The sequence below is a fragment of the Carcharhinus amblyrhynchos genome, chromosome 1 (assembly GCF_965287045.1).
Source record: "Carcharhinus amblyrhynchos chromosome 1, sCarAmb.v2.hapA, whole genome shotgun sequence".
Taxonomy (NCBI): Eukaryota; Metazoa; Chordata; class Chondrichthyes; order Carcharhiniformes; family Carcharhinidae; genus Carcharhinus; species Carcharhinus amblyrhynchos.
In genome coordinates this window covers 86697672-86722171 of record NC_137324.1, presented here as the reverse complement: position 1 = coordinate 86722171, position 24500 = coordinate 86697672, and the positions used below count along the sequence as shown (strand labels likewise).

Genomic DNA, 24500 nt, shown 5'->3' with positions numbered 1-24500 from the left:
AGGAAGGCATACAGTGTCTTGGTGTTTATTGGTAGGGGGATTGAATTGAGGAGCCGCAACGTCATGTTGCAACGGTACAAAACTCTGGTGCGGCCGCACTTGGAGTATTGTGTACAGTTCTGGTCCCCACATTATAGGAAGGATGTGGAGGCATTGGAGAGAGTGCAGAGGAGGTTTACCAGGATGTTGCCTGGTATGGAGGGAAGGTCCTATGAGGAGAGACTGAGGGATTTGGGGTTGTTTTCGTTGGAAAGAAGGCGGCTGGAAGGAGACCTTATTGAAACATACAAGATGATTAGAGGTTTAGATAGGGTGGACAGTGATAGCCTTTTTCCTCGGATGGAGAAAGCTAGCACGAGGGGACATAGCTTTAAATTAAGGGGGGGTAGTTATAGGACGGATGTCAGAGGTAGGTTCTTTACCCAGAGGGTGGTGGGAGAATGGAATGCCCTGCCTGCTGCAGTTGTAGATGCGCCTAGTTTGGGGGCGTTTAAGAGGTCCATGGATAGGTTTATGGATGGAAAGGGATTGGTTTAGGTTAGAGGGCCATTGCTTTTTTCTTAATTGGTCGGCGCAACATCGTGGGCCCAAGGGCCTGTTCTGCGCTGTAATGTTCTATGTTCTAGGACAGCACATCTCTTTAACCTGTGCTTAACGCTCTCTCCACTCATTGTCTGTACCTTTAAGAATTGATTATCTGTAAAGACTTGCATTCCAACCATTATTTTGTAAATTGAATGTGTCTTTGTACGCCCTGTTTGTGAACAGAACTCCCGCTTACCTGACGAAGGGCAGCGCTGCAAAAGCTAGTGGCTTTTGCTACTAGATAAATCTGTTGGACTTCAACCTGGTGTTGAGAGTCTTCTTACTGCGTTTACCCCAGTCCAACATCAGCATTTCCACATCATGACCTCCCCCGTGGCCAGAGGAATTGAAAATTTGGATCAGAGACCTTACAATTTCCTCCCTCGCCTCCCACAGCAGCCTAGGATACAATCCATCTGGACATGGAGATTTATCTATTTTTAGGGCTGTCAACACCTCTAATACCTTGTCCTTCCCAATGTCAATTTGCTCAAGAACTCATAAGCCCTCTCCCTGAATTCCATACCATCACCCTCATTCTCTTGGGTGAAGATGGATGTGAAGTATTCATTTAACAGTCTACCAATGTCCTCTGGTTCCACCCACATATCGCCCCTTCATCCCTAATGGGCCCTGCTCTTTCCCTTGTTATCCTCTCCCCATTGATATACTTATAGAATACCATGGGATTTTCCCTATTTTTACCAGCCAGAGATTTCTCAGATCCTCTCTCTGCATATCCCAGTTAATCCGAGTTCTGGACTTCCCCAACATCAGGAACATTCTTCCCGCATCTAGCCCGTCCAGTCCCATGAAGGTCTTGTATATTTCTATGAAATCCCTTCTCATTCTTAAAAAATTCCAGTGTGTTCAAGCCCAGTTAATGCAGTCTCTTTTAAGTACGTCAGTCCTACGTCATTCCTTCTGCTAACCATTTCAAATATCTGAATCGTGTCTCTATCCAACTTCTTTAATGAAAAGTTTAACTCTCATAACCTTTCACACCTGGTAGCTCTCAACCTCAAAATCCCCAATACAACAGTATCCATCTGTAGGGATCAGAGTTGAATGAGGATAAAACTGACTGCCTAGAGAGCACTGGCAGTCATGGGAAAATGCATTGCAAATTCCAATGTAACTGTTGGATTTTTATGCAAGCTTTTATCTCTTCCAAATGTGGGACTTCAGAACTTATAACTTGCATCAGCTTATCTTAAAGAATAATTACCAACTGGAAGAGTGACCTGCACATCCAATTTCGCAGCAAGTGTAATGCAGAGTTACAGCATAATTTCAGAGCATTTGACTATTATGCTCCTTGCTCCATCATCACTAGCAGGCATTTCCCATTGTACCACAACAAACAAATCTCAACAAGAGAATTGTTACTTTGCAGCATTTCCAAATACCAGACATTAGCAGAGGTCAAATTAATGTTCAATGCCTCCAAATACTCATTAAAAGATATTAGGGGTTGTTTCAATCACTCAGGGATACTGCAATGGCAACTTCTTTCAGGCATCATTAAGGACCCAAGAGGAAACTTGATGACCAATGGCAGATTTGTCAGCAAGACAAAATAATGATCAGCAGACTTGATAAACCAACTGCTCAGATAAACAACAATCTTGTCTAATACGCTGTGGAAAAAGAATTACATCATGATGTCACAGGATGAGAGCTGATAAAAGCTTTTTGCTGTTATTTTTAACGCGCTCCTGGGTCAACATTGCACTATGTGTTACACTTCAACATGTCATGTTAAATTGGCATTTGCTCCCTAGAAAAGCCAACACAAAGTAGAATAATGCATTTTGGCTTTCAGAAATTTCAAAGAAAACTTCTCAGTTCCTTATATTTGCCATGTCCATTTATACACTGGTGTGCAGATCTCCTTTGAAGGATGAACCATTACCTCTGGAATTCCACAAGCATTCCTCCTTAGTTCTTTCTATTTCTCATCTACATGCTGCCCCTTAGTAGCAACATCTGAAAATACATCAAGTACTAAGCTGACAAACCAGATCTGCCTCATTGCCAACTTTTCCAATCCTTCTATCATCGCCGATTTGTTTCATTATTTATCTGACATCCAGTCCTGGGAGGCAGAAATTCCCTCCAACTAAATGCAGCAAATGCCAAAGCTATTGTTTTCATTTCCTGCCACAAACTTGGGTCCTGAGCCATTGTCCAAGGCTGGGGTCAGATTGCGTGCAACTGTTGGTTTCTGAGCCTAAAAAATCAACATCAACCAAACGCCTACTTTCACCTCCGTAACACTGCTCAACTCTAACTGTCCCTAAGCAATTCTCATCAAGCTTGTTATCCCTAGACTTGACTATTCAAACACCATCCACCCTCCATTAACTTCAACCCATCCAAACTCCCACCTGACTTCCACGGGCTCCCAGTCAGACAACTCTTAAATTTTGAAATCCTCAGGAATATTTAATATAAATCCCTCAGTTCTTTCCAATACTGCAATCTCCTCCTGCCCTTTAAGCCTCTGAAATATCTATCCCATCAGAGTCGTGTTTTGGAGTTTAATGCGGATAAGTGTGAAGTAATTCACTTTGGCAGGAATAACAGATGTGTAGAGTATAGGGCTAACGGTAGGACTCTGAATAGTGTGGATGAACAGAGGGATCTAGGTGTATGTGTAACTAGATCCCCGAAAGTTGGGAATCAAATAGATAGGGTTGTTAGGAAGGCATATGGTGTCTTGGCTTTTATTGGTAGGGGGATTGAATTTAGGAGCCGCAGCGTCATGTTGCAACTGTACAAAACTCTGGTGCGGCCGCACTTGGAGTATTGTGTACAGTTCTGGTCCCCACGTTATAGGAAGGATGTGGTGGCTTTGGAGAGGGTGCAGAGGAGGTTTACCAGGATGTTGCCTGGTATGGAGGGGAGGTCCTATGAGGAGAGACTGAGGGATTTGAGGTTGTTTTCATTAGAAAGAAGGCGGCTAAGAGGGGACCTTATTGAAACATATAAGATGATTAGAGGTTTAGATAGGGTGGACAGTGATAGCCTTTTTCCTCGGATGGAGAAAGCTAGCACGAGGGGGCATAGCTTTAAATTAAGGGGTGGTAGTTATAGGACGGATGTCAGGGGTAGGTTCTTTACCCAGAGGGTGGTGAAGGATTGGAATGCCCTGCCTGCTGCAGTTGTAAATGCGCCTAGTTTGGGGGCGTTTAAGAGATCCGTGGATAGGTTTATGGATGGAAAGGGATTGGTTTAGGTTAGAGGGTCATTGCTTTTTAACTGGTTGGCGCAACATTGTGGGCCGAAGGGCCTGTTCTGCGCTGTAATTTTCTATGTTCTATGTTCCTCTAATACTAGCCTCTTGCATGTTCTCAATGCTTACCACTCCACAAACGAAGGCCATGCTTTCAGCTATCTGGGCCCTGAGCTCTGGAATCGCCTCAGCAGCCTCCATGCTCCTCTTTAGTAAAACACTGCTATAATCCTACTTTAACCAATCTTCTAGCTACGTGTCCTGATATCTTGTGTCAAATTTTATCTGGTAAAGTCATGACTGACCCTTCAGTTTAAGTGGGACAGCTGCTCCCTTTCTAGCCTGTCTGTGCCCCTTGTAATCATGTAAGGTCACCCACTTCTCTGCTCGAACGAAAACAACCCAAGCCTATGCAACCTCTCTTCATAACTTAAATGTTTCCATCCCAGGCAACATCCTGGTGAATCTCCTGTGCAACCCCTCCAGAACAATCATGTCCTTCCTATAATGTGGTGACCAGAAAGCACACAGTACTCTAACTGTGGTCACAACAAAATTCTATACAACTCCAACAAAAACAGAAAGATCTGACCACATCTGTGGGGAGAAACTAGGGCCAACGTTGAGTCTAGATGACCCTTCATCAGAGTGAAGAGCAGTACTTCTTCAGGGAAGCATTCCTAGAAGAGAAGTAGCAGTGAGTTAAACACTGAGATAAAAGCAAAATACTACGGATGCTGGAATCTGAAACAAAAACAGAAAATGCTGGAAAATCTCAGCAGGTTCGACTGCATCTGTGGGGAGAGAATAGAGCCAATGTTTCAAGTCTAGACGTCCCTTCGTCAGAACTGGTTTTTGCTTCAGATTCCAGCATCCCCAGTATTTTGCTTTTATCTTAGTGTTTAACTCACTGACACTTCTCTTCAAGGAATGCCTCCCCTGAAGTAGTACTGCTCTTCTCTCTGACACGGATGTGAAGTATTCATTGAACAACTTACTCATTCCTCTGGCTCAGCCAGATTTCTCCCTTCATCCCTAACAGGCCCTACTCTTTCCCTGGTTATCTACTTCCCATTGATATGCTTATAGGATATCTTGGGACTTCCCCTACTTTTACCAGCTAGAGCTTTCTCATATCCCATTTTCACTCTTCAAATTATTTTCTTAAGTTCCACCCTGCATTTTCCACTAATGCCTTTGCTGATTTTCTTCCTTTGTATCTACTCTCTTTTCCTTCTCATAGTATCCCGAATATCTCTGGTCACCCATGGTTCTCTAGGTTTTGTTACTCCTTTTGATCACCCTAGGGGAGACGTGTTGGACTTGTACCCTCCCCACTTCCTTTTTGAAATCCCCCATTGGTCATCTATAGATTTCCCCACAAGTAGTTTTTCCCAGTGTATGCTGGCCAGCGTACCTTTATCCCTGGAACTGTTCTCGAAATTCACTTAGCATCTTCACAAAGCCTTCATGTCATTCCTATATGGCAGCATTCAGAGTTGCACACAGTACTCCAGTTGCAATGAACTAATGTTTCATCTAAGTTTAGCATAATTATATTTATAATTATCTATATTTATAATTATCTATATTTATAATTATCTATATTTATAATTATCTATATTTATAATTATCTATATTTATAATTATCTATATTTATAAGGCACAGGAGTTTATGTGCTTTACTAACTGTCTTTTTGGCCTCTCCGATCTTTAAAGATGTGAATACAAACATTGAGTTTTCTTTTTTCTTGCATCCCTTTAAAACTGTATTATTTAAGATGTATTTTCTCTTCTCATTCAATCTACCAAAACCAGCTCACTCTTTTCTGTGTGGATCTTCATCTGCAATATGTCTGTCTGTTGCACCAGCCTATGCCCCCTTGAAGGATTGTTGTCTTCCTCACTATGTACTACACTTCCAAGTTGCTCCCTGTACCTGCAAGTCCAGAAGCAAAGTATTAATTTAAACTTTATTTATTAGTGTCACAAGTAGGCTTACATTAACACTGCAATGAAATTACTGTGAAAATCCCCTAGTCGCCATACTCCAGCACCTGTTCAAGTACAATGAGAGAGAATTTAGCATGGCCAATTTAGCCTAACCAGCACATCTTTTGGAATTTAGCACTTCAGCCATGTCCCTGCTGCCGATAGATCTCCACCATCCCTAATAAACAGCCCCATTGCACTTCTAACAGCTCTTTCATTGTTAATCCGCTTACAGATGTCCTTTTTATATTAGATGCCATTCTATTCTCATACCGTCTCTTTACCTCTCATTTTCATAGAATCCCTAAAGAGCAGGAGGAGGTCATTCAGCCCATCAAGTTTGCACTGACAACAATCCCAACCAGGCCCCATCCCCACATATTTACCCTTCTAATCTCCCTGACCATCAGGGGAAATTTAGCATGGCCAAGCCATCTAATCTGCATATCTTTGAAGTGTGGGACGAAACCCACACAGACACAGGAAGACGGTGCAAACGCCACATGGACAGTCAGCCAAGACCAGAATCTCCCGGGTCCCTGGCACTGTGAGGCAGAAGTGCTAACCACTGTGCCATCGTGCTGCCCATTTTCTTTTACATTTCTCGACATTTTTGATATTCAACCTAATACAGATGTGAAATAATTTAAAATAGAACCTATCTTGCCTTACTAAATTTCAAAATAAATATCAACAGACAAGTTTCACCACAGGTCTGGGTTAGGTTCTAGATTCAAACATTTGTCATGATTCAAGGTTATTCTATTCTGTACTAATTGAACTGATTGATCAAGGCATATATAAGGACTCGGATCTCAGATGACGTGAACATCTACTTATAGGATTCTAAGCAATAATTCCAACTATTAAATAGAACACAAAATGTAGAACACTACAGCACAAACAGGCCCTTCAGCCCACAAGCTGCGCCGATCATATCCATACCTACCAGGCTTATCTCTAACTCTCAATCCCATTAAATCCCATGTACTATCCAGAAGTCTCTTAAAAGACCCCAGCGAGTTTGCCTCTACCATCACCGACGGCAGCCAATTCCACTCACTCACCACCCTCTGAGGGAAAAACTTACCCCTGACATCTCCCCTGTACCTGCTCCCCAGCACCTTAAACCTGTGTCCTCTCGTAGCAACTATTTCAGCCCTGGGAAATAGCCTCCGAGAATCCACCCTATCTATACCTCTCAACGTTTTATACACCTCTATCAGGTTGCCTCTCAATCTTCGTCTCTCCAGGGAGAAGAGACCCAGCTCCCTCAACCTATCTTCATATGGCATGCCTCCCAATCCAGGCAACATCCTTGTAAATCTCCTCTGCACCCTCTCAATAGCTTCCACATCCTTCCTGTAGTGAGGCGACCAGAACTGCGCACAGTACTCCAAGTGGGGTCTGACAAGGGTCTTATAAAGTTGCAGCATTACCTCCCGACTCCTAAACTCAATCCCTCGATTAACGAAGGTTAGCACACCATACGCCTTCTTGACCACATCCTCCACCTGCGAGGCCTCCAGACAGTTTAATTAGTCCCCGATGCTAGCGGGAACCTGGAAGCTGACTGCAAATCCAAATTGGCCACTGTTAATAGGCACCCAATTTCTTGGATAGACAACCTATTGTATGCAGGCAAGTAGAATAGCCCTGTTGCCCTCTCACATCCAGAAAAGTGACTCCAGGACAGGGTTAAACTGGGGAAGTGGCATGCAGATCAGCATAACTTTTAGCGTCTGGCCACCTCTGACCCCAACCCCACTGGAACTTAAAACTCAAGCCACAGAACTCAAGTCATCCATACGATGTACTGCACTAAGACAAATGATGACTGCCTCATGTACAAGTCTTGCTACTAATCAAAATCTTAGCAGTAGGTTCTTAAAATAGTACATTGTTCCCAGTTGGAAAAATGCTGGTTGACTACGTTATGCATCATCTGCTCTGGGAGTGAATTAAACTTGAAATAAATCTCAGGAAATAGTTTTAGCCCGTGTATAGTGTGCTTTTCGCATGATATTTTTGACCTTTAGAAGTGACAGGAGATCATGGTGTACATCCAAACTATTTCCAGTGACAATGTGAGATCATTAACGATGCATAGGATATACTAGTATGCAGATTCAATACACAGAAGACTCAGCAGCAACTTGTCTTTATATAGTGCCTTCAAATAGTAAAATGTCTCAAGGTTTTTCACAGAAGTTTAACCAAGCAAAATTTAACATTGAACTGCATAAGTTTATAATCGGGCAGATGGACAAATACTTGACAATGTATCAGGCCATGACAATCTACAACAGTGTCTGGACAATATCCAAACTTAGGCTGGAAAGTGTTAGGCATCATCTGCAATACACAGGTATCAGGTAATGACCATCTTGAAGAAGACAACTCCCAGCTATTGACCCTTAATCTTCACATCATCATCAGCGTTAGATTCCGCAGCATAAACATCCTCGGGTCACCATCAACCAGAAGTTGAACTAGGCGAGCAAAACCAACATCATTGATACAAGATGGGATTAGAGGTTAGATGGTTTACCATCTGTCCTCCACAATCCCCACCCTCCCTGAAAACCTCTCCATCATCTGCAAACCTAAGTGAGGAGTATGATAGAATACTTGCCACTTGTCTAGATGGCTGCAACTGAGAGAACACTCAAGAAGCTCAACAAATAGTTTGATTGCACTATGGCTGCAATGGGTACAGTAAAAAGAAAGCAGTGCAGAAACTCACCAAGGTTATGTGACATCATCTACCTTCCATGTGACCTCAAGCTGGAGGAAGACTATGAGCTGCAATATTGTACAACAACCTGTCTTTAACATATATTCCAACAACAGAATCCTGAAATTCTGCATTTAATTCTAAGGGGACCATTGTACTTAAAGGAGAAGGCCAATCAGCTTGTCAGGGCAACTAGGGATGCCAATAATATGTCTCACCTGCAACACCCACATCACAGGAATGCAGTAAAAGCTCAAAGTGATGTGTACATTCAGTTACATCAGAAGCAAGACTGGTAGTCCTAGTTTGTCTTTGTTAAGAAATGTATATTATACTGAGTCTAAAATGGTTCTGCAAACAGAACAAGATTAGTGCTGCCTGTGGACAAATCACACAGTTTCATTTTTATATGCTAAGATTAGTTTTTGGGCAAAGGCAGCAACATTGTACAAAATGTGCATATTTTCCATTGTCAAGAGCTAAACAATAACATGGAACAAACCAAGTCATCATGGAAAGTTATGAATTCTGACTTCTAAGAGACAGCAGTCAATCTCCCAGACCTGCAATACAGCCAAGCAAGTACGTCTGGTAGTGCAGCATTCTGCCATCCAATCATTCATCAGCAGGCATGTTTAAGGACTTTGACATTGGAAATGCGTAAAAATCCTAATAGAGTAACTTTCTCAGCCAGAATTCAAAGTTTAGAATGTTTTCTCACTAATGTTTAGTCCAACAGCTGCAGACAAAAGACTAAGACATAATTTAAATCAAATAATTTGTCAAATTTCTAAAATTGAGCACTTACCGCCCATTATCACGGCCCACACCCCACACACGAATGCTGGCGATTGGTTGAGAATGAAGAACAGTACGATCCATTGGGTCAATTAGGTTCAACATGTTATTTTCCAGGATGAGGTACATGTCTTTACCCTGAAATACAATAAATATCGTATCATTTATATCCACTTGCCATTTCGCAGGTTGTTCAACCTCTCTGCATCACTAATAAAGCTCAAATAACTTGGTACCTATTTTACTGTCAATTAGAAATATCATTGAAAAGTTATTGCAAACCAATTTATCAACTACTCCACACTTGTCCCTTCTCAGAATTGTGATGCATTTGCCAATATTTTTTCCCCTCCAGTGTATTTGGTCTCTTGTGCATCCACCCCATTCTGTCCTGCCACTAGTAGCTACACAGGCCTCATGCCTATGAATTTCCTCCATAAGCCCAGTTAGTTCTGCACCATTCTCTTCACTGTGGCTATACATTTGGTCCTGTCTCTTCATTCTTTACAATGTTTAAACTTGTATGATCAAAACAAGAACTATCGCTAGTTTTGTTATCTTACCTCTCCCCAAATCCCAACAGTGTCCCTGATGTCATTTTTACAGTAGGAGAGCTGCCGGATGCAGTTATTCACAGCAACACTGCTCTTGCCGGGCGCCAGGTCTTCCTCTGCCATTTCAACCCAGCCCAGAGACCGCACAGCGAAACACTGCAATTAAGTAATTGGGAATTAATGTTCCAAAATACATGATTACAACAATGAACATGTCCAGTACCACAATTAAAATTCATTGGGTCGTAACAGATAGACAGCATTTCAACTCGCTTTTTTAAAAGGAACTATTTTCATCAAGTACAATGTACTGAGGTTAAAAGCTTCCCCGTTTCAGACATGATACCAAGTCTAGTTCAGACCTGCATGCTTACTTGAAGATTGATTGTCAACAAAGTTCATTCAAAGTCTGTAAATAAATTCTCAAATTCCTCAGTTCACAAAAAGAAACAGCTTGTGATAAGTCAAATCATGGGAGGTTATGTATGTAATTGGCGACTGGTGGAAAGGTACATGACTTCAACAATTGAGAGTCTGGAAAAGTCATTCTTCATCTGTTTGAGAATAGAATACCCTCCAAGTACTGTCTGTGAAATCTCTTGAGAATGAAATTAAAATTAACAAACTAGTTGTATAGACTTTCAAATAAAATAAAAACCACAGAGCACAGACTGTAATGTATGATTCCCAATTTAAAACAAAACTGTTGGGACAAAACACCCTTAAGCTTGTTATTCATTCCCATCCTATCCTATTCCTTTGTTCAGGTCATTTGGGGAAGCACGGTGACACAGTGGCTAGCACTGCTGCCTCACAGCACTCGGGACCTTGGTACGATTCCAGGTTGGGTCATTGCCTGCGTGGAGTTTGCACATTCTCCCTGTATCCGCATGGGTTTTCTCCGAGTGCTCCAGTTTTCTCCCACAGTCCAAAGATGTGCAGGTTAGGTTGAATGGCCTTGCTAAGTTGCCCCTTAGTGTCCCAGGATGCACAGGTTAGAGAGATTAGCGAAGTAAATGTGTGCGGTTGTCGGGATAGGGCCTGAGGTGGGATTGTTGTTGGTGCAGACTTGATAGGCCAAGTGGCCTCCATAGAACCATAGAAAATTACAGCTCAGAAACAGGCCTTTTGGTCCTTCTTGTCTGTGCCGAACCATTTTTTGCCTTGTCCCACTGACCTGCACTTGGACCATATCCCTCCATGCCCCTCTCACCCATGAATCCGTCCAAGTTTTTCTTTAATGTTAAAAGCGACCCCGCATTTACCACTTTAACCGGCAGCTCATTCCACACTCCCACCACTCTCTGCGTGAAGCCCCCCACTAATATTCCCTTTAAACTTTTCTTCTTTCACCCTTAACCCATGCCCTCTGGTTTTTTTCTCCCCTAGCCTCAGTGGAAAAAGCCTGCTTGCATTCACTCTATCCATATCCATCAAAATCTTATACACCTCTACCAAATTTCCCCTCATTCTTCTACACTCCAGGGAATAAAGTCCTAACCTATTCAATCTCTCTCTGTAACTCAGCTTCTCAAGTCCCGGCAACATCCTTGTGAACCTTCTCTGCACTCCTTCAACCTTATTTACATCCTTCCTGTAACTAGGTGACCTAAACTGTACACAGTACTCTAAATTCGGCCTCACCAATGCCTTATACAACCTTACCAAAACACTCCAACTTTTATACTTGACACTCCGATTTACAAAGGCCAATGTACCAAAAGCACTTTTTACAACCCTATCCACCTGTGACGCCACTTTTAGGGAATTCTGTATCTGTATTCCCAGATCCTTCTGTTCAACTGCACTCTTCAGAGTCCTACCATTTAGCCTGTACATTCTACTTTGGTTTGTCTTTCCAAAGTGCAATACCTCACACTTGTCTGCGTTAAATTCCATTTGCCATTTTTTCAGCCCATTTTTCTAGTTGGTCCAAATCCCTCTGCAAGCTTTGAAAACCTTCCTCACTGTCCACTTCCCCTCTAATCTTTGTATCATCAGCAAATGGAATTTAATGTTGGCAAGTGTGAAGTTGTCCACTTTGGTAGGAATAATGGTAGGAAGGACTATTACTTACATGGCAAAAACGGCAGCATGCAGCGGTGCAGACGGACCTCAGGGTCCTTGTGCATGAGTCGCAAAAACCCAGCCTGCAGGTGCAGCAGGTGGTCAGGAAGGCAAATGGGATGCTGGCCTTCATAGCGAGGGGGATTGAATATAAAAGTAGGGAGGTCTTGCTGCAACTGTACAGGGCACTGGTGAGGCCGCAGCTGGAGTACTCAATGCAGTTTTGGTCGCTGCACTTATGCAAGGATATTTTGGCCTTGGAGGGAGTGCAGAGGAGATTCACTAGGCTGATACCGGAGTTGAGGGGGTTGAGCTATGAGGACAGGTTGAATAAACTAGGCTTGTATCGTTAGAGTTTAGAAGAATGAGGGGAGATCTCATTGAGACATATAAGATGATGAATGGGATGGATAGGATAGAGGTGGAGAGGCTCTTCCAGCTCAGAAAGGACAGTAGGACTAGACAGCACAGCCTCAAGATAAAGGGGGGGTGGTTTAGAACGGAGTTGAGGAGGAACTTCTTCACTCAAAGGGTGGTGAATCTCTGGAATTCTCTGCCCGTTGAAGTGGTGGAGGCTGCCTCGCTAAATATATTTAAGACGCGGGTTGATAGGTTTTTGATAGGCAAGGGGATTAAGGGTTATGGGGAGAGGGCGGGAATGTGGAACTGAGACACGACAGATCAGCCATGATCTTACTGAATGGCGGGGCAGGCTCGAAGGGCTAGATGGCCTACTCCTGCTCCTATTTCTTATGTTCTTAAATTTGCTGATCCAATTTACTATATTATCATCCAGATCATTGATACAGATGACAAACAACAATGGACCCAACACCGATCCCTGTAGCACACCACTAGTCACAGGCCTCCACTCAGAAAAGCAATCCTCCACAACCACTCTCTGGCTTCTTCTATTGATGATGTGGATGTGCCAGCGTTGGACTGGGGTAAACACAGTAAAAAGTCTGACAACACCAGGTTTCAGTCCAACCGATTTATTTGATAGTGAACTCACAAGCTTTCGAGAGGACTCCCTCTTCGTCAGGTGAAGAGGGAGTCCCCTCGAAAGCTTGTGAGTTTACTATCAAATAAATCGGTTGGACTAAAACCTGGTGTTGTCAGACTTTTTACTGTGTTTACCTTCTTCTATTGAGCCAGTTTCTATCCAATTTACTACTTCCCCATGTATACCTAGCGTCTGAACCTTCCTAACTAACCTCCCATAAGGGACCTTATCAAAGGCCTTGCTGAAATCCAGGTAGACAACATCCACCGCCTTCCCTTCATCCACTTTCCTGGTAACGTCTGCACTATAGAATGGAGACAAATTACACTCTCTTTATCAAAGTAACTGAATGTTGATCTGTTATTGTTTCCAATGTTTTGATAGCTATTAAGAATGTTAATAGAAGCGGAAACTATTGGAAATACATATCCAGTTCATCAGTATCTGTAAATGGAGACAGGTTGACATTTTGAGTGTAGATCAGTGGTGAGCAACCTGTGGCCAGGGGCCACATGAGGCCCATCTGGATTCCAACTGTGCCCCACTTGATATTTTGTTGACTGTTGCCCATGTGCAAGGTAGCCACATTCCACTGATTTCTGTCCATGTAAACTTTTTCCTACTGGTATGACTGAAGGGATATGCATGTAAAGCAAGGGCAAGTGAGGTGCACGCTGATTGTGCGCAGCATTGACCAAGAGAGCCTGCATTCCCTCTGGGTCCAAAGTGTCAACATTCTTTTGTTTTTGCCATTTGAAGTTGATAGTTCTACTAACTGATGAACAATTAAGCATTTTCTAGAACTCTCATGAAATAGTCAGCATTTATTAAATATACTTAATCTTATTCATGTGGTCATGGTTGGTGAACAAGCCTGATTTCAATCTTGTGGCCCACTGAAATGATGGAGAACCACTTATGCAGCCCACTCACTCGTTTAGGTTGCCCATTACTGGTGTCGATCCTTCATCATGACAGTTCCAACTAGTTTCACATTTACCATATTATAGTCACTGAATAAAATTACAACTAATTTGTTTTAAAAACAGCAAAATATTATCCAAACCAAAGTTTGACTTGTGCTACTGAGGCAGTGACATTTTTCCAAGATCCCAAAGTGGTCATCATCACATGCATTTCATGAGGATTTTGTTTTTAATGCTGAATTTCAAAGAAAGTAATAACGTGTTAATAGCAGCTTCTACAATTTAAAAGCATAAATAAATCCATTAGACATTGTAAATCAATGGAAATATGATGAAATTATAGACATTATAGACAAGGAAGCTTGTGCATGCTGACTGCAAGAAGTTGCGCATGCTCCAAGGAAATAATAGAATTAGAAAGAGTTCTTTGTATCAGAATGAAAATGAGACATTTGTCGAATTCTGCAATATTAGGCCAGCCTCTCCAATACCTCCTCCATCATGAAAAGACAATTACCATGTTTGTTTTAAAACAATACATATTTATGGAATCCTACAGCGCAGGAGGCAGCCATTTGGCCCATTGAGTCTGCACTGACCACAATCCCACCCAAGCCCTATCCCCATAACCCCATGCATCTACCCCAGCTAGTCTCCCCCTAACACTAAGGGGCAACTTAGCATAGCCAATCCACCTACCCCGCAGATCTTTGGAATGTGGGAAGAAACCGGAGCACCCAGAGGAAACCCATGCAGACACAGGAAGAACGTGCAAACTCCACACAGACAATGAGCCAAGTGGGAATTGAACCTGGACCCCTGGCACTGTGATGCAGTAGTGCACCGTGATTCCCAATATGTATTATGCATCACAATATAACTATGGCTGGAATGTTATGGCCGTTCAAGCCAGTGGGAGCTTCCCATTCCGATGCAATGAACAGAGATTTGGCTGGACGCCAGATTTTCTGACCTCACTGCAGCAGAAGTGTAATGTGAACGGCCAGTAAGATTAGGCTCTATGTACCTAAATATCAAAGAATGTTTACAGCACCAAAGGAGGCCATTTAGCCCACTGTGTCTGTGCTGGCTCTCCAAAGGAGCATATCTAAAAATACTTGCATGATTGCAATTGCAGTAATGAAAGGAATTCTGTCGAAGAGGTACAATTCCCAAAAGATCTCTAGTAACTGGAGATGCTATTACATTATATAAAATGAAAGTGCTGTTACACTATGTGAACAAATAACTCAAGTCTGCTGTACTAGAGAACTAATTTACATTGTGAATTGTGTCAAGCTCTCTCTGAGCCAATGTGAGTATTCATGAATTAAAATGTGTGGGGAATGCTAAAATGACACCCCTGCACTTGGAACAGTAGTGAGAAAGCTGATGGGAAAGAAAAATCATTCCATACAGGAATTTGTAAATTGCTGTACAGCTACTGGTCCAGATTGGTGCAACTATGATTGATTATCGTAAAATAGTAAATGGTTATGCAGAATGGGATTGATATTTGATTACATTTGGATTTCACTGAACCAGTTCATCCATAAAAAAAAATTGGCTGGAGAACTTTAATCACCAATACGTATTGTTCTTTCACACCTCTTTTCTCAGGCTATAGGTTACACTGGCAAGGCTACAATTAATTGTCCATTCTATTTGCCCAGAGGTGTGGTGGGCCACCTTCTTCTATCACTGTAGTCCTGCTGCTTTGATACTTGTGTTAATATGGAATTCCAGGATATCGATCAGTGACGAAGGACCAACAATCTTGACAGTAGGGATCACAGAAGAGAAAGCCAATGTCAAAGTAGTCTTGGCAAGTTGCTGCAGGGCACCCTGTGTATCATACATCATGCAGTCAGAATTTGCTGATAATGAAGAGGTTGTAAGTAAGTCCTTTGAAAGGGACATCAATCAAAAAAACTGCTCTGTTCCGGAAAGTATCAAGGCTATTCAAATTTCCTTCCAACTTGATTATCAAGTTCGCTGACAATACCATTATAGTGGGTCGGATCTCAAACAATGAAGAGACAAAGTACAGGAATGAGATAGAGAACCTGTTGAATTGGTGCGGCCACAATAATCTCTCCCTCAATATCAACAAAATGAAAGAGATTGTCATTGGCTTCAAGAAGTGTAAAGAAGAACATACGCCTGTCTATATCAATGGAGACAAGGTGGAAAGGGTCGAGAGCTTCAAGTTTTTAGGTGTCCAGATCACCAACATCCTGTCCTGGTCCCCCCATGTCAACATTATAGTTATGAAAGCTCATCAATGCCTCTACTTTCTCAGAAGACTAAGGAAATTTGGCATGTCAGCTATGACTCTCACCAGCTTTTACAAATGCACCATAGAAAGCATTCTTTCTGGTTGTATCACACTTGGTGTGGCTCCTGCTCTGCCCAAGACCGCAAGAAACTAGAAAAAGTCATGAATATAGCCCAGTCCTTCACTCAAACCAGCCTCCCATCCATTGATTCTGTCTACACTCCCTGCTACCTTGGCAAATAATTAAGGATCCCATGCACCTTGGACATTCTCTCTTCCACCTTCTTCTGTCAGGAAAAAGATACAAAGGTTTGAGGTCAAATACCAACCAACTCAAGAACACTTTTTTCCCTGCTGCCATCAGACTTGTGAATGGACTGACTTTGCATTAAGTTGATCTTTCTCTACACCCTAGTTATGACTGTAACACTACATTCTGCACTCTCTTGTTTCCTTCTCTATGATTGGTATGCTCCATCAGTATAGTACGCAAGAAACAATACTTTTCACTGTATACCAATACGTGACAAATAATAAATCACATTCCTGCCTTGAGTTTTGGTGATTGTACTAGAGGTTTTAAGGAGTTAGGTGAACACTCTTGGCAAACCAGCCAACCTTTGCACTGCTGTCATAGCCACTATATTTATGTGGCTTGTCCGAATGAGCTTCTGGGCAATGGTAACCCACAGGATGCGGATGGTGAAGAATCAGCATGGAATTGCCATTGAAGGCCAGGGAAGGCGGCTTAGTTTTCTCTTATTCACAATGGTAATTTCTTGTAAGGCCCATATGTTATCCAAATGCCAAGTAATGACTAATGCTGCGATGAACGACTTAAAACATCCTGTTTGTTTTGGATACTGGACAATTGTCACCTTTAACTGGGTAGACAGCATCATATCTACTTGGAATGATTTGGCGAGCTAGTGGATTGGCTAGTCCTGGTGCACAGGTTGCCAGCACAGCAGTCAGGTTGCAGTCATACACTATGTTGTGCTCACTGCACCAAGTCTAGAAAGAAATTAGCAGCTGGGCAAAGCATACTGCCATATTCTCATTTTAATGCAAGGAAATGACATGTACGTTGGATATGAAACTCTAGGATCGCAAAACGTGTCCTCCAGTTACGCTCTGACTTAGGGTCATACCAAATTGCTACTAAAGATACGAAAGTCATCCGAATTGAAAAACCTGCAGTATCAACACTGAACCAAAATACACTGCAAACATTGCTACATCAAGCACAAGCTCAGACCAAATAATATAGGCCCTACAAAATGAACCAGATTCTGACTGCACAATGCTGCCATCAAGTGGGCACTGGTCACCATTAATTGGCCAGATTTTGCTATGAGAACAACCACCTCGAGACTGCTATTTGTCATTTTAAGCCCATCATTCCTCACCTCAACAGACTTTTGTCCACAAAGTTGCTGAAATTACAAGCTGATAATGGTGCAGCAAAGGAAACAGGGCATCTGGTGCCAAGTGAATAGGGCGACATACATATTATCATCTTAACGAGTGAGAGTTAATGTTAGTGGCCTAAATACAAAGAAGGCCGCGATGGAAGATGAATTAAATAAAATGAATTCAGTGTCAAATCAGTAATGGAAAGAGAAATGAAGTGAAGGAAAAAAAGATTGGATTGAGAGAATGGAAGAAGAGACAGAAAGGAAAAGAAAAACAAAATATTTTTTAAAAATATTCAAAAAAGGGAAGGAATGGGATTCCATATTCATAATTAATTTTCAATGCCAGTGGTTGATTGGCAGGAATTTTTTCACATTGCTAAATGGTTATTTGCACTAATTTACTATTCACAAATATCAGGGGCAGGTTTAGCTCATCCCCACGATGCAAATACAAATGCAACTTCATGCCATTCAATTCATGTCAGTGTTGCGGTAGATGACAAAATGCTGATTTTTCAAAACTAACTGCAGAGCAATATCATTTGGACAATAAGTATTGCCATTTAACGATGCATCAACTCCCCTCCTAAAGATTTAAACATGTAGAGTCATTGCTATTAGCCTGATTGTTATTTTGACAGCAAATTCTGGCTCAATATTTAACAGGGAAATGGCAAAATGCATGTCTTTAAATCAGAATTTACTTGCCATTTTTATTCAACTCCAACCAATTTGGTAATTTCAACAATCAGCATTTCATGAGTTCAACATCACAATTGCTGAACTCGCAGCTAAAACAAACTTTTATTATAAATAAATTCATAAGGGAGGTGAAAATTGCAGCTACATCTAGCTTATTGAGTACAAATGGATGAAATATCTAGCCCAGCGTAAGTCTGTAAATTATAGCATTACACACACATATTAAACATATATTAAATATTTATAATACGATATATATAAAATATATATGTATATATGCTGGCCTAGTTATTCATTTAGTCTATTTTCCACAAGGCAAAGCACGGTTGTTCTTCAGTGGCTGCCAGTTTACTCCCAGAGTACAGTACATTAAGGAATTAAGTCACTTAGTGAATACCAGCTTTACCTTCCTCACTAATTTTACTGCTACCCTCAATAATAGAAACATTAGTTAACTGCATGCTCGAATCTGTAGCAGAAGCATACTCATGCCCTTGACCCAATTTTGAGTGAAAGGAAAATTAAAGAAGGAACGCCCCATTAAATACAAAATCAGACTTGATGGACCGAATGGCTAGCTTCTGCTCCAACGTCTTATTGTAATGCTGAAGCAATCTGATCATTTGTTTAATGGTAATGCTACATTGCAAAAAAGATAGAGACAAAAATATTCAGGATTAGTATTAAAATATTTGCTTCATGAATTTAAGATTAATATTAATCGCAAATAAAAATAAAAATACGCTACTGCATGAAACTTCAATTTTAGATGGCGATATTGTGCTCAAACCTGGTTCACGTTGACATAGAATTAGCTGGTACAATGCCACCCTCAAACTCTTGAATTTTAAACTAACCAAACTCTATCAATACATTCGCTGAAACAGCATAATCAGTCAATTATTCAGCAGACAGCTGGCCTCTACAGTGAAGGATTCTGTATTGATTGGGGAATAGCTACCACTTTAATAATCAGTGTTAACATCTTGTTTGGATTAAGAGAGTTTTGAATCCAGCTGAGTTGAGACAAAATTCAGATTTTCAGTCTGGCATTATTTAAGGGTTAAACTGTACGAACATACAAACAAGGGGCTGAATGGCCTACTCCTGCTCCATGAGCCTGTGCTGCCATTAAATAAGATCATGGCTGATCTGATAATAACCTTAAACCTACATCTCACCTACCCCTGATAACCTATCATCCTCTTGCTTACCAAGAGCCTATCCATTTCTGTCTTAAAAATATTCAGGCAATGCTCTCACCACATTTTCAGGAATAGAGTTCCAAAGATTCACAATCTTCTGTGAATGAAAGAATTTCTCCTCATCTCCATTTGAAATGGGCACCCCTTTATTGTTAAATAGTGACTCCAAGTTCTAGATCCTCCCATAAGAGAAATCATCCCCTTCACATGCACCTTGTTAAGACCCCTCAGGGTCTTCTATGTTACAATCAAGTCACCTCTTAAGGTCCAGTCTGTCTAACCTTTCCTTATAAGGAAACTCACTCATTCCAGGTAAACCTTCTTCCAATGCATTTATATCCTTCCTTAAATAAGATGACCAATACTGTACACAGTCTTCCAATATGGTCTCACCAAAGCAATGTACAACTGAAGCATAACCTCCCTACTTGTGTGTTCAATTCCCTTTGCATAAACAATAACATTCTATTAGCTTCCCAATTACTTGCTGTACTTGCATTCTGGCCTTTTGTGATCCCGCTCCATCTCAGGATTCTGCAATATTGCATCAGTTAGATAACATGCTTCTTTTTTATTCTTCTTGCCAAAATAAACAATTTCAAATTTTCCCACATTATACTACAGTTCCTGGCTCTTTGTCCACCTACTTATCCTATCTATGGTGGTGGTCATAGTGGGGTGGGGGGGGGGGCGGGGGGGCGGGTTCTCTCAGCCCATTAGCTCAGATCGTGAATCGCGATGGTTCAGAGAACTGGGCATCGGTACAAACCAGCCAAATTAAAATAACCTGACCACTTCAGAGTTTTCACAGCTGACAGGTAGGAATGCAGATATTGAACACAGGGCTGCCTGAAATCACTATGCCAGGGCTAGAACGGGCCATCCAGCCATGACATCGCTGTCCTGGCAGACTGGTGAGGTCAACCACTTGCCCCCAGCCTGAGCCCACCCAACCTGCAGGGCCCTGGAGAGACACTTTCTTTGCAACCTTGCAGCAGCAGAGGAGCAAATGGCCACTGGACCTCCCTCCTCAAGTCTCCACAGGCCCAGGTGTCAGCAACAGGGGGCAGTGCACTGTCCACACTGCCACAGTGTGAGGCCTGAACAGGCCTAAGTGGGAGTCTGAGGAGGAAGGGCTGCTGTGTCAGTGTCTGTGCGGGGCAGGGGCGGGAGGGAGAAATTATCCCTTATTTGCAAATGGGAGGTGGAGAGGATGTCGTACATAGGTGAGGGGTTGGTGGTCAGTGTGGGGACCACCTTTATATTTTTGTGGAAGGCTGGAGGTCAGGTCATCATTTAAAAACAGTGGGCTTGGCCGGCGGGTTGTCCGCTATGAATAAATTAGCATCTAAGATTGATGCTGCTAATGTCGGTGAGAAGCCAGGAGGGTAGGCATTTAGTCCCAATTTGGGAGAATCGTGGCCTTTATCATTTTGTAGCCTATGTCCTCTTCACAGCTGATCTTCCTACCTATTTTTGTGTCATCAGCAAATTTGGCACCCATCCCTTCATCCAAGTAATTTACATAAATTGTAAACAGTTGATACTCCAGCACTGATCTCTGTGGCTGACACACCACTCATTACATCTTGCCAACCTGAAAAAAATCCTCTGCTTGTTCCTCTCTGCTTCCCATCAACCAGTAAGAAGTCCAACCAATTTATTTGACAGTAAACTCGCAAGCTTTCGGGGATTGCCCCTTTGTCAGGTGAATGGAGAGTTACAAATCATCATCAATCATGATTTCACTGAATGGTGGAGCAGACTTGACGGGCCAAATGGCCCATGTCTTATGGTCTAACCTTTGATATGGCAATTTATCAAATGCCTTCAGGAAATCTAATATGGTACACTCACTGGTTCCCCTTTATTCACATGGTGGTAATGGCCAGAATCTTGCACTCTCCCACAGGCAGATGAACATGGAGCACACAATTGGGTGCCATTTCAAGCACACACATACTTGCCCTGCCGCAATTTTACAAGTGGCAGTGTAAAATCAGAAAGCCCTCCAACTGGACTTTTATTAAATATAAAACTCCAAAAGCTTCATGGATAGAAATATTGCAAACAGGTCAAACATCAACAATACTGTAGAGATTAATCTTCAAAACGCATTGCTACAAAAACCAAGTTACTGGGATATTACCATTTCAAAGACAAAACAGTGACCATCAGACAATCCAATTAAAGAAACTGGGAGACCATTGGAACTGATGGCCCCACTATACAAACAAACATCAACTGCTAAGGAGAAATGGACTACATCATGTACATTTTACTGTGGAAGCAGAGACAGTACACCTGAATGATGTCCACTGTTTCAGTCATGGAAACCACTTCCCGATGAATGTTTTGTCTGAGCTAAGGCAAGAATTGAGCTGGAAGAGTTTACAAAGTGCTAAGCACTGACCACCCAAACAACATATCTCCAGAATATACTTTGATAAAGTTTGGTAATAAAAAGAGAACAGGTCAGTCTTGGGCTGCTGTCACAAAGGAGGGTCAGGAATGGTTACCCTGACTCACAGCCTACAGTTCCTTCCAGAAGGACCACCTGTATGGAGAGTTGTACATATCAGCCAGATCTGCGAGATACTGGGGTTGAGAACCTATCTCTCCAAGCCACTTGCCATCCTGACTTGGAAATATAGTAGCATTCCTTCATTGCCACTGTGCCAAAATCTTGGAACACCCTCCCTAACAGCACTGCGTGTGTATTTACAGGCATGGACATGAAGTGGTTCAAGAAAGCAGCGCTCCACCACTTTCTCAAGGGCAATTAGAGATGGGCAATAAATGCTGGTCTAGCCAGCAATGCCCACATCCCATGAAATTTTTTTAAACAACTGAATTTACACAGTGTTTGTCATATTCAGTGATTTATTTTAGTTTGTAAGTTATTCCACCTTGAAATGCACAGTGATGCACATATACATACAGTATTTCAACTGGTACATTGCAAATGTCCAAATGAAATTAAGTCTGGTTTTTAACATTGATTCCTATGAAAATTGTTATTCTTTCATTTTCAGGAATGCAACCACAACTTTAAGTGAGGACCTAGTGTGAACAGAGGGAAAGCTCCTGTTTTTGATATTATCAATGGCTCTGTCTGATTGACACTTTTACAGGGCTGCAATAACAGATTTCTATCAAAACTTTTTTAAATTACTGAATGGATGTTTCTTTCCTCAGCGTTTCAGAACTAGACACTTATTAGAACCACCGAAAAGTTATAGCACAAAAGGAGTCCGTTTGGCCCATCTCGTCCATGCCAGCCTAAGGACACCCAGGTGCCCTTTCTAATCCCAACTTCCTGCAACCAGCCCACAGCCCTGTAGCTTATAGCACTTGAGGTGCAGATCCAGGTACTTTTTAAAAAGAATTTAGGGTCTCTGTCTCCACCATCAACTCAGGTAGTGAATTCCAGATACCCACTATCCCCTGCATAAAAACGTTCTTCCTTATGCCCCTCTACACCTAGTCATTTATTTTGAATCTACTCCCCTGATTCTAGACTTCACCACCACAGGGGAAAAAAAACTTATCCTGACCACTTTACTCTTCCCCTCATAATTCTGTACACCTCTATTAAGTCACCCCTCAGCCTTCTTTGTTCCAAGGAAAATAACCGCAATCTATAAATTCAGTTTGTTCTCACTGGAACAACGGAGGTTGAGGGGTGACCTGATAGAAGTTTACAAGATTATGAGTGGCATGGACAGAGTGGATAGTCAGATGCTCTGTCCTAGGGTAGAAAAGTCACGTACTAGAAGACATAGGTTTAAGGTGCAGGGGGAAAAGCTTAGGGGAGATGTGCAAGGCAAGTTTTTTTTTACACAGAGGTTGGTGAACGTCTGGAACACACTGCCTAGGGAGGTGGTGGGAGCAGGTATAATACCGGCATTTAAGGAGCAACTAGACAAATACATGGAAGGATATGGACTCCTTAAGTGCATATGGTTTTAGTTTAGGCAGACATCATGATTGGCGCAGGTTTTAAGGGCCAAAGGGTCTGTTCCTGTACTGTACTGCTCTTTGTTCTATCCAATCTCTCCTCATAGCTACAGTTTTCTAGCTCTGGCAACATTCTTGTAAACCTCCTCTGCACTTTTTCCAGACCAATTATGTCCTTCCTGCAATATGGTGACCAAAACTACACACAATACTCCTCACTGGCCTCACCAGTGATTATACAATTCCAACATTATATTCTTATTTTCATACTCTAGACCTCTGCCAGCGAAAGAGAGTATTCAATATACCTTCTTTACAACCTCATCTACTTGAACTGCTGCCTTTCGGGACCTGTGTATTTGTACGCCAAGATCTCTTTCTTCATCTATTTCTCTTAGCAGATTCCCATTTATTGTGTATTCCCTATAAATGTTTGGCCTCCCTGAAATGCATTATCTCTATGTTAATATCTGTCTGCCACTTTATCGTACACTCCACCAAACCAGCAATATAGTTTTGTGGATTATAGCTATCTTCTACACTATCCAATATTCAGCCAATCTTTTTGTCATCTGCAAATTTTCCAATCAGGTCCCCCCACATTCATGACCAAATCATGAATACATAACACAAACACAAGGGCCCCAATACCAGACCCTGTGGAACATCACTTGAAACAACTCTCCATTTGCAAGGGCATCTATCGACCATTACCCTCTGCTACCTGTCACTAAGCCAACTTTTGATCCAGTTTGCCACATTAGCATGTATCTCTGGGCTTTTATGAAATTGCGTAACATCCACTACATAACCTTCATCAATCTTTCTTGTCACTTCCTCAAATAATTCAATCAAGTTAGTGAGACAAGACCATCCTTTAACAAATCCATACTGACCATCCCTGAGAAGTCCATGCCCAAGTGACAGTTAATCCTATCTCTCAGGATTGATTCTACTAATTTGCCCACCACCGATGTAAGACTAACTAGCTTATAATTGTTTGGTAATTCCTTTGACCACTTCTGAAACAATGG

The 24500-nt window shown here is 41.9% G+C and overlaps 1 protein-coding gene across 12 annotated transcripts in view; it reads right to left on the bottom strand.

The window, feature by feature from the left end:
- The window catches only part of LOC145342742 (amyloid beta precursor protein binding family B member 2-like), a 338577-nt gene that overhangs the window by 85776 nt on the left and 228301 nt on the right, over nt 1–24500 (bottom strand). For all 12 annotated transcript variants that reach the window (XM_080188293.1, XM_080188340.1, XM_080188284.1 and 9 more), the window contains 2 exons: nt 9914–10060; nt 9361–9488 (listed from right to left, as the gene is read on the bottom strand). In XM_080188293.1, coding sequence (XP_080044419.1) covers nt 9361–9488; nt 9914–10060 — 275 coding nt within the window. The remainder of the gene's footprint in view (nt 1–9360; nt 9489–9913; nt 10061–24500) is intronic.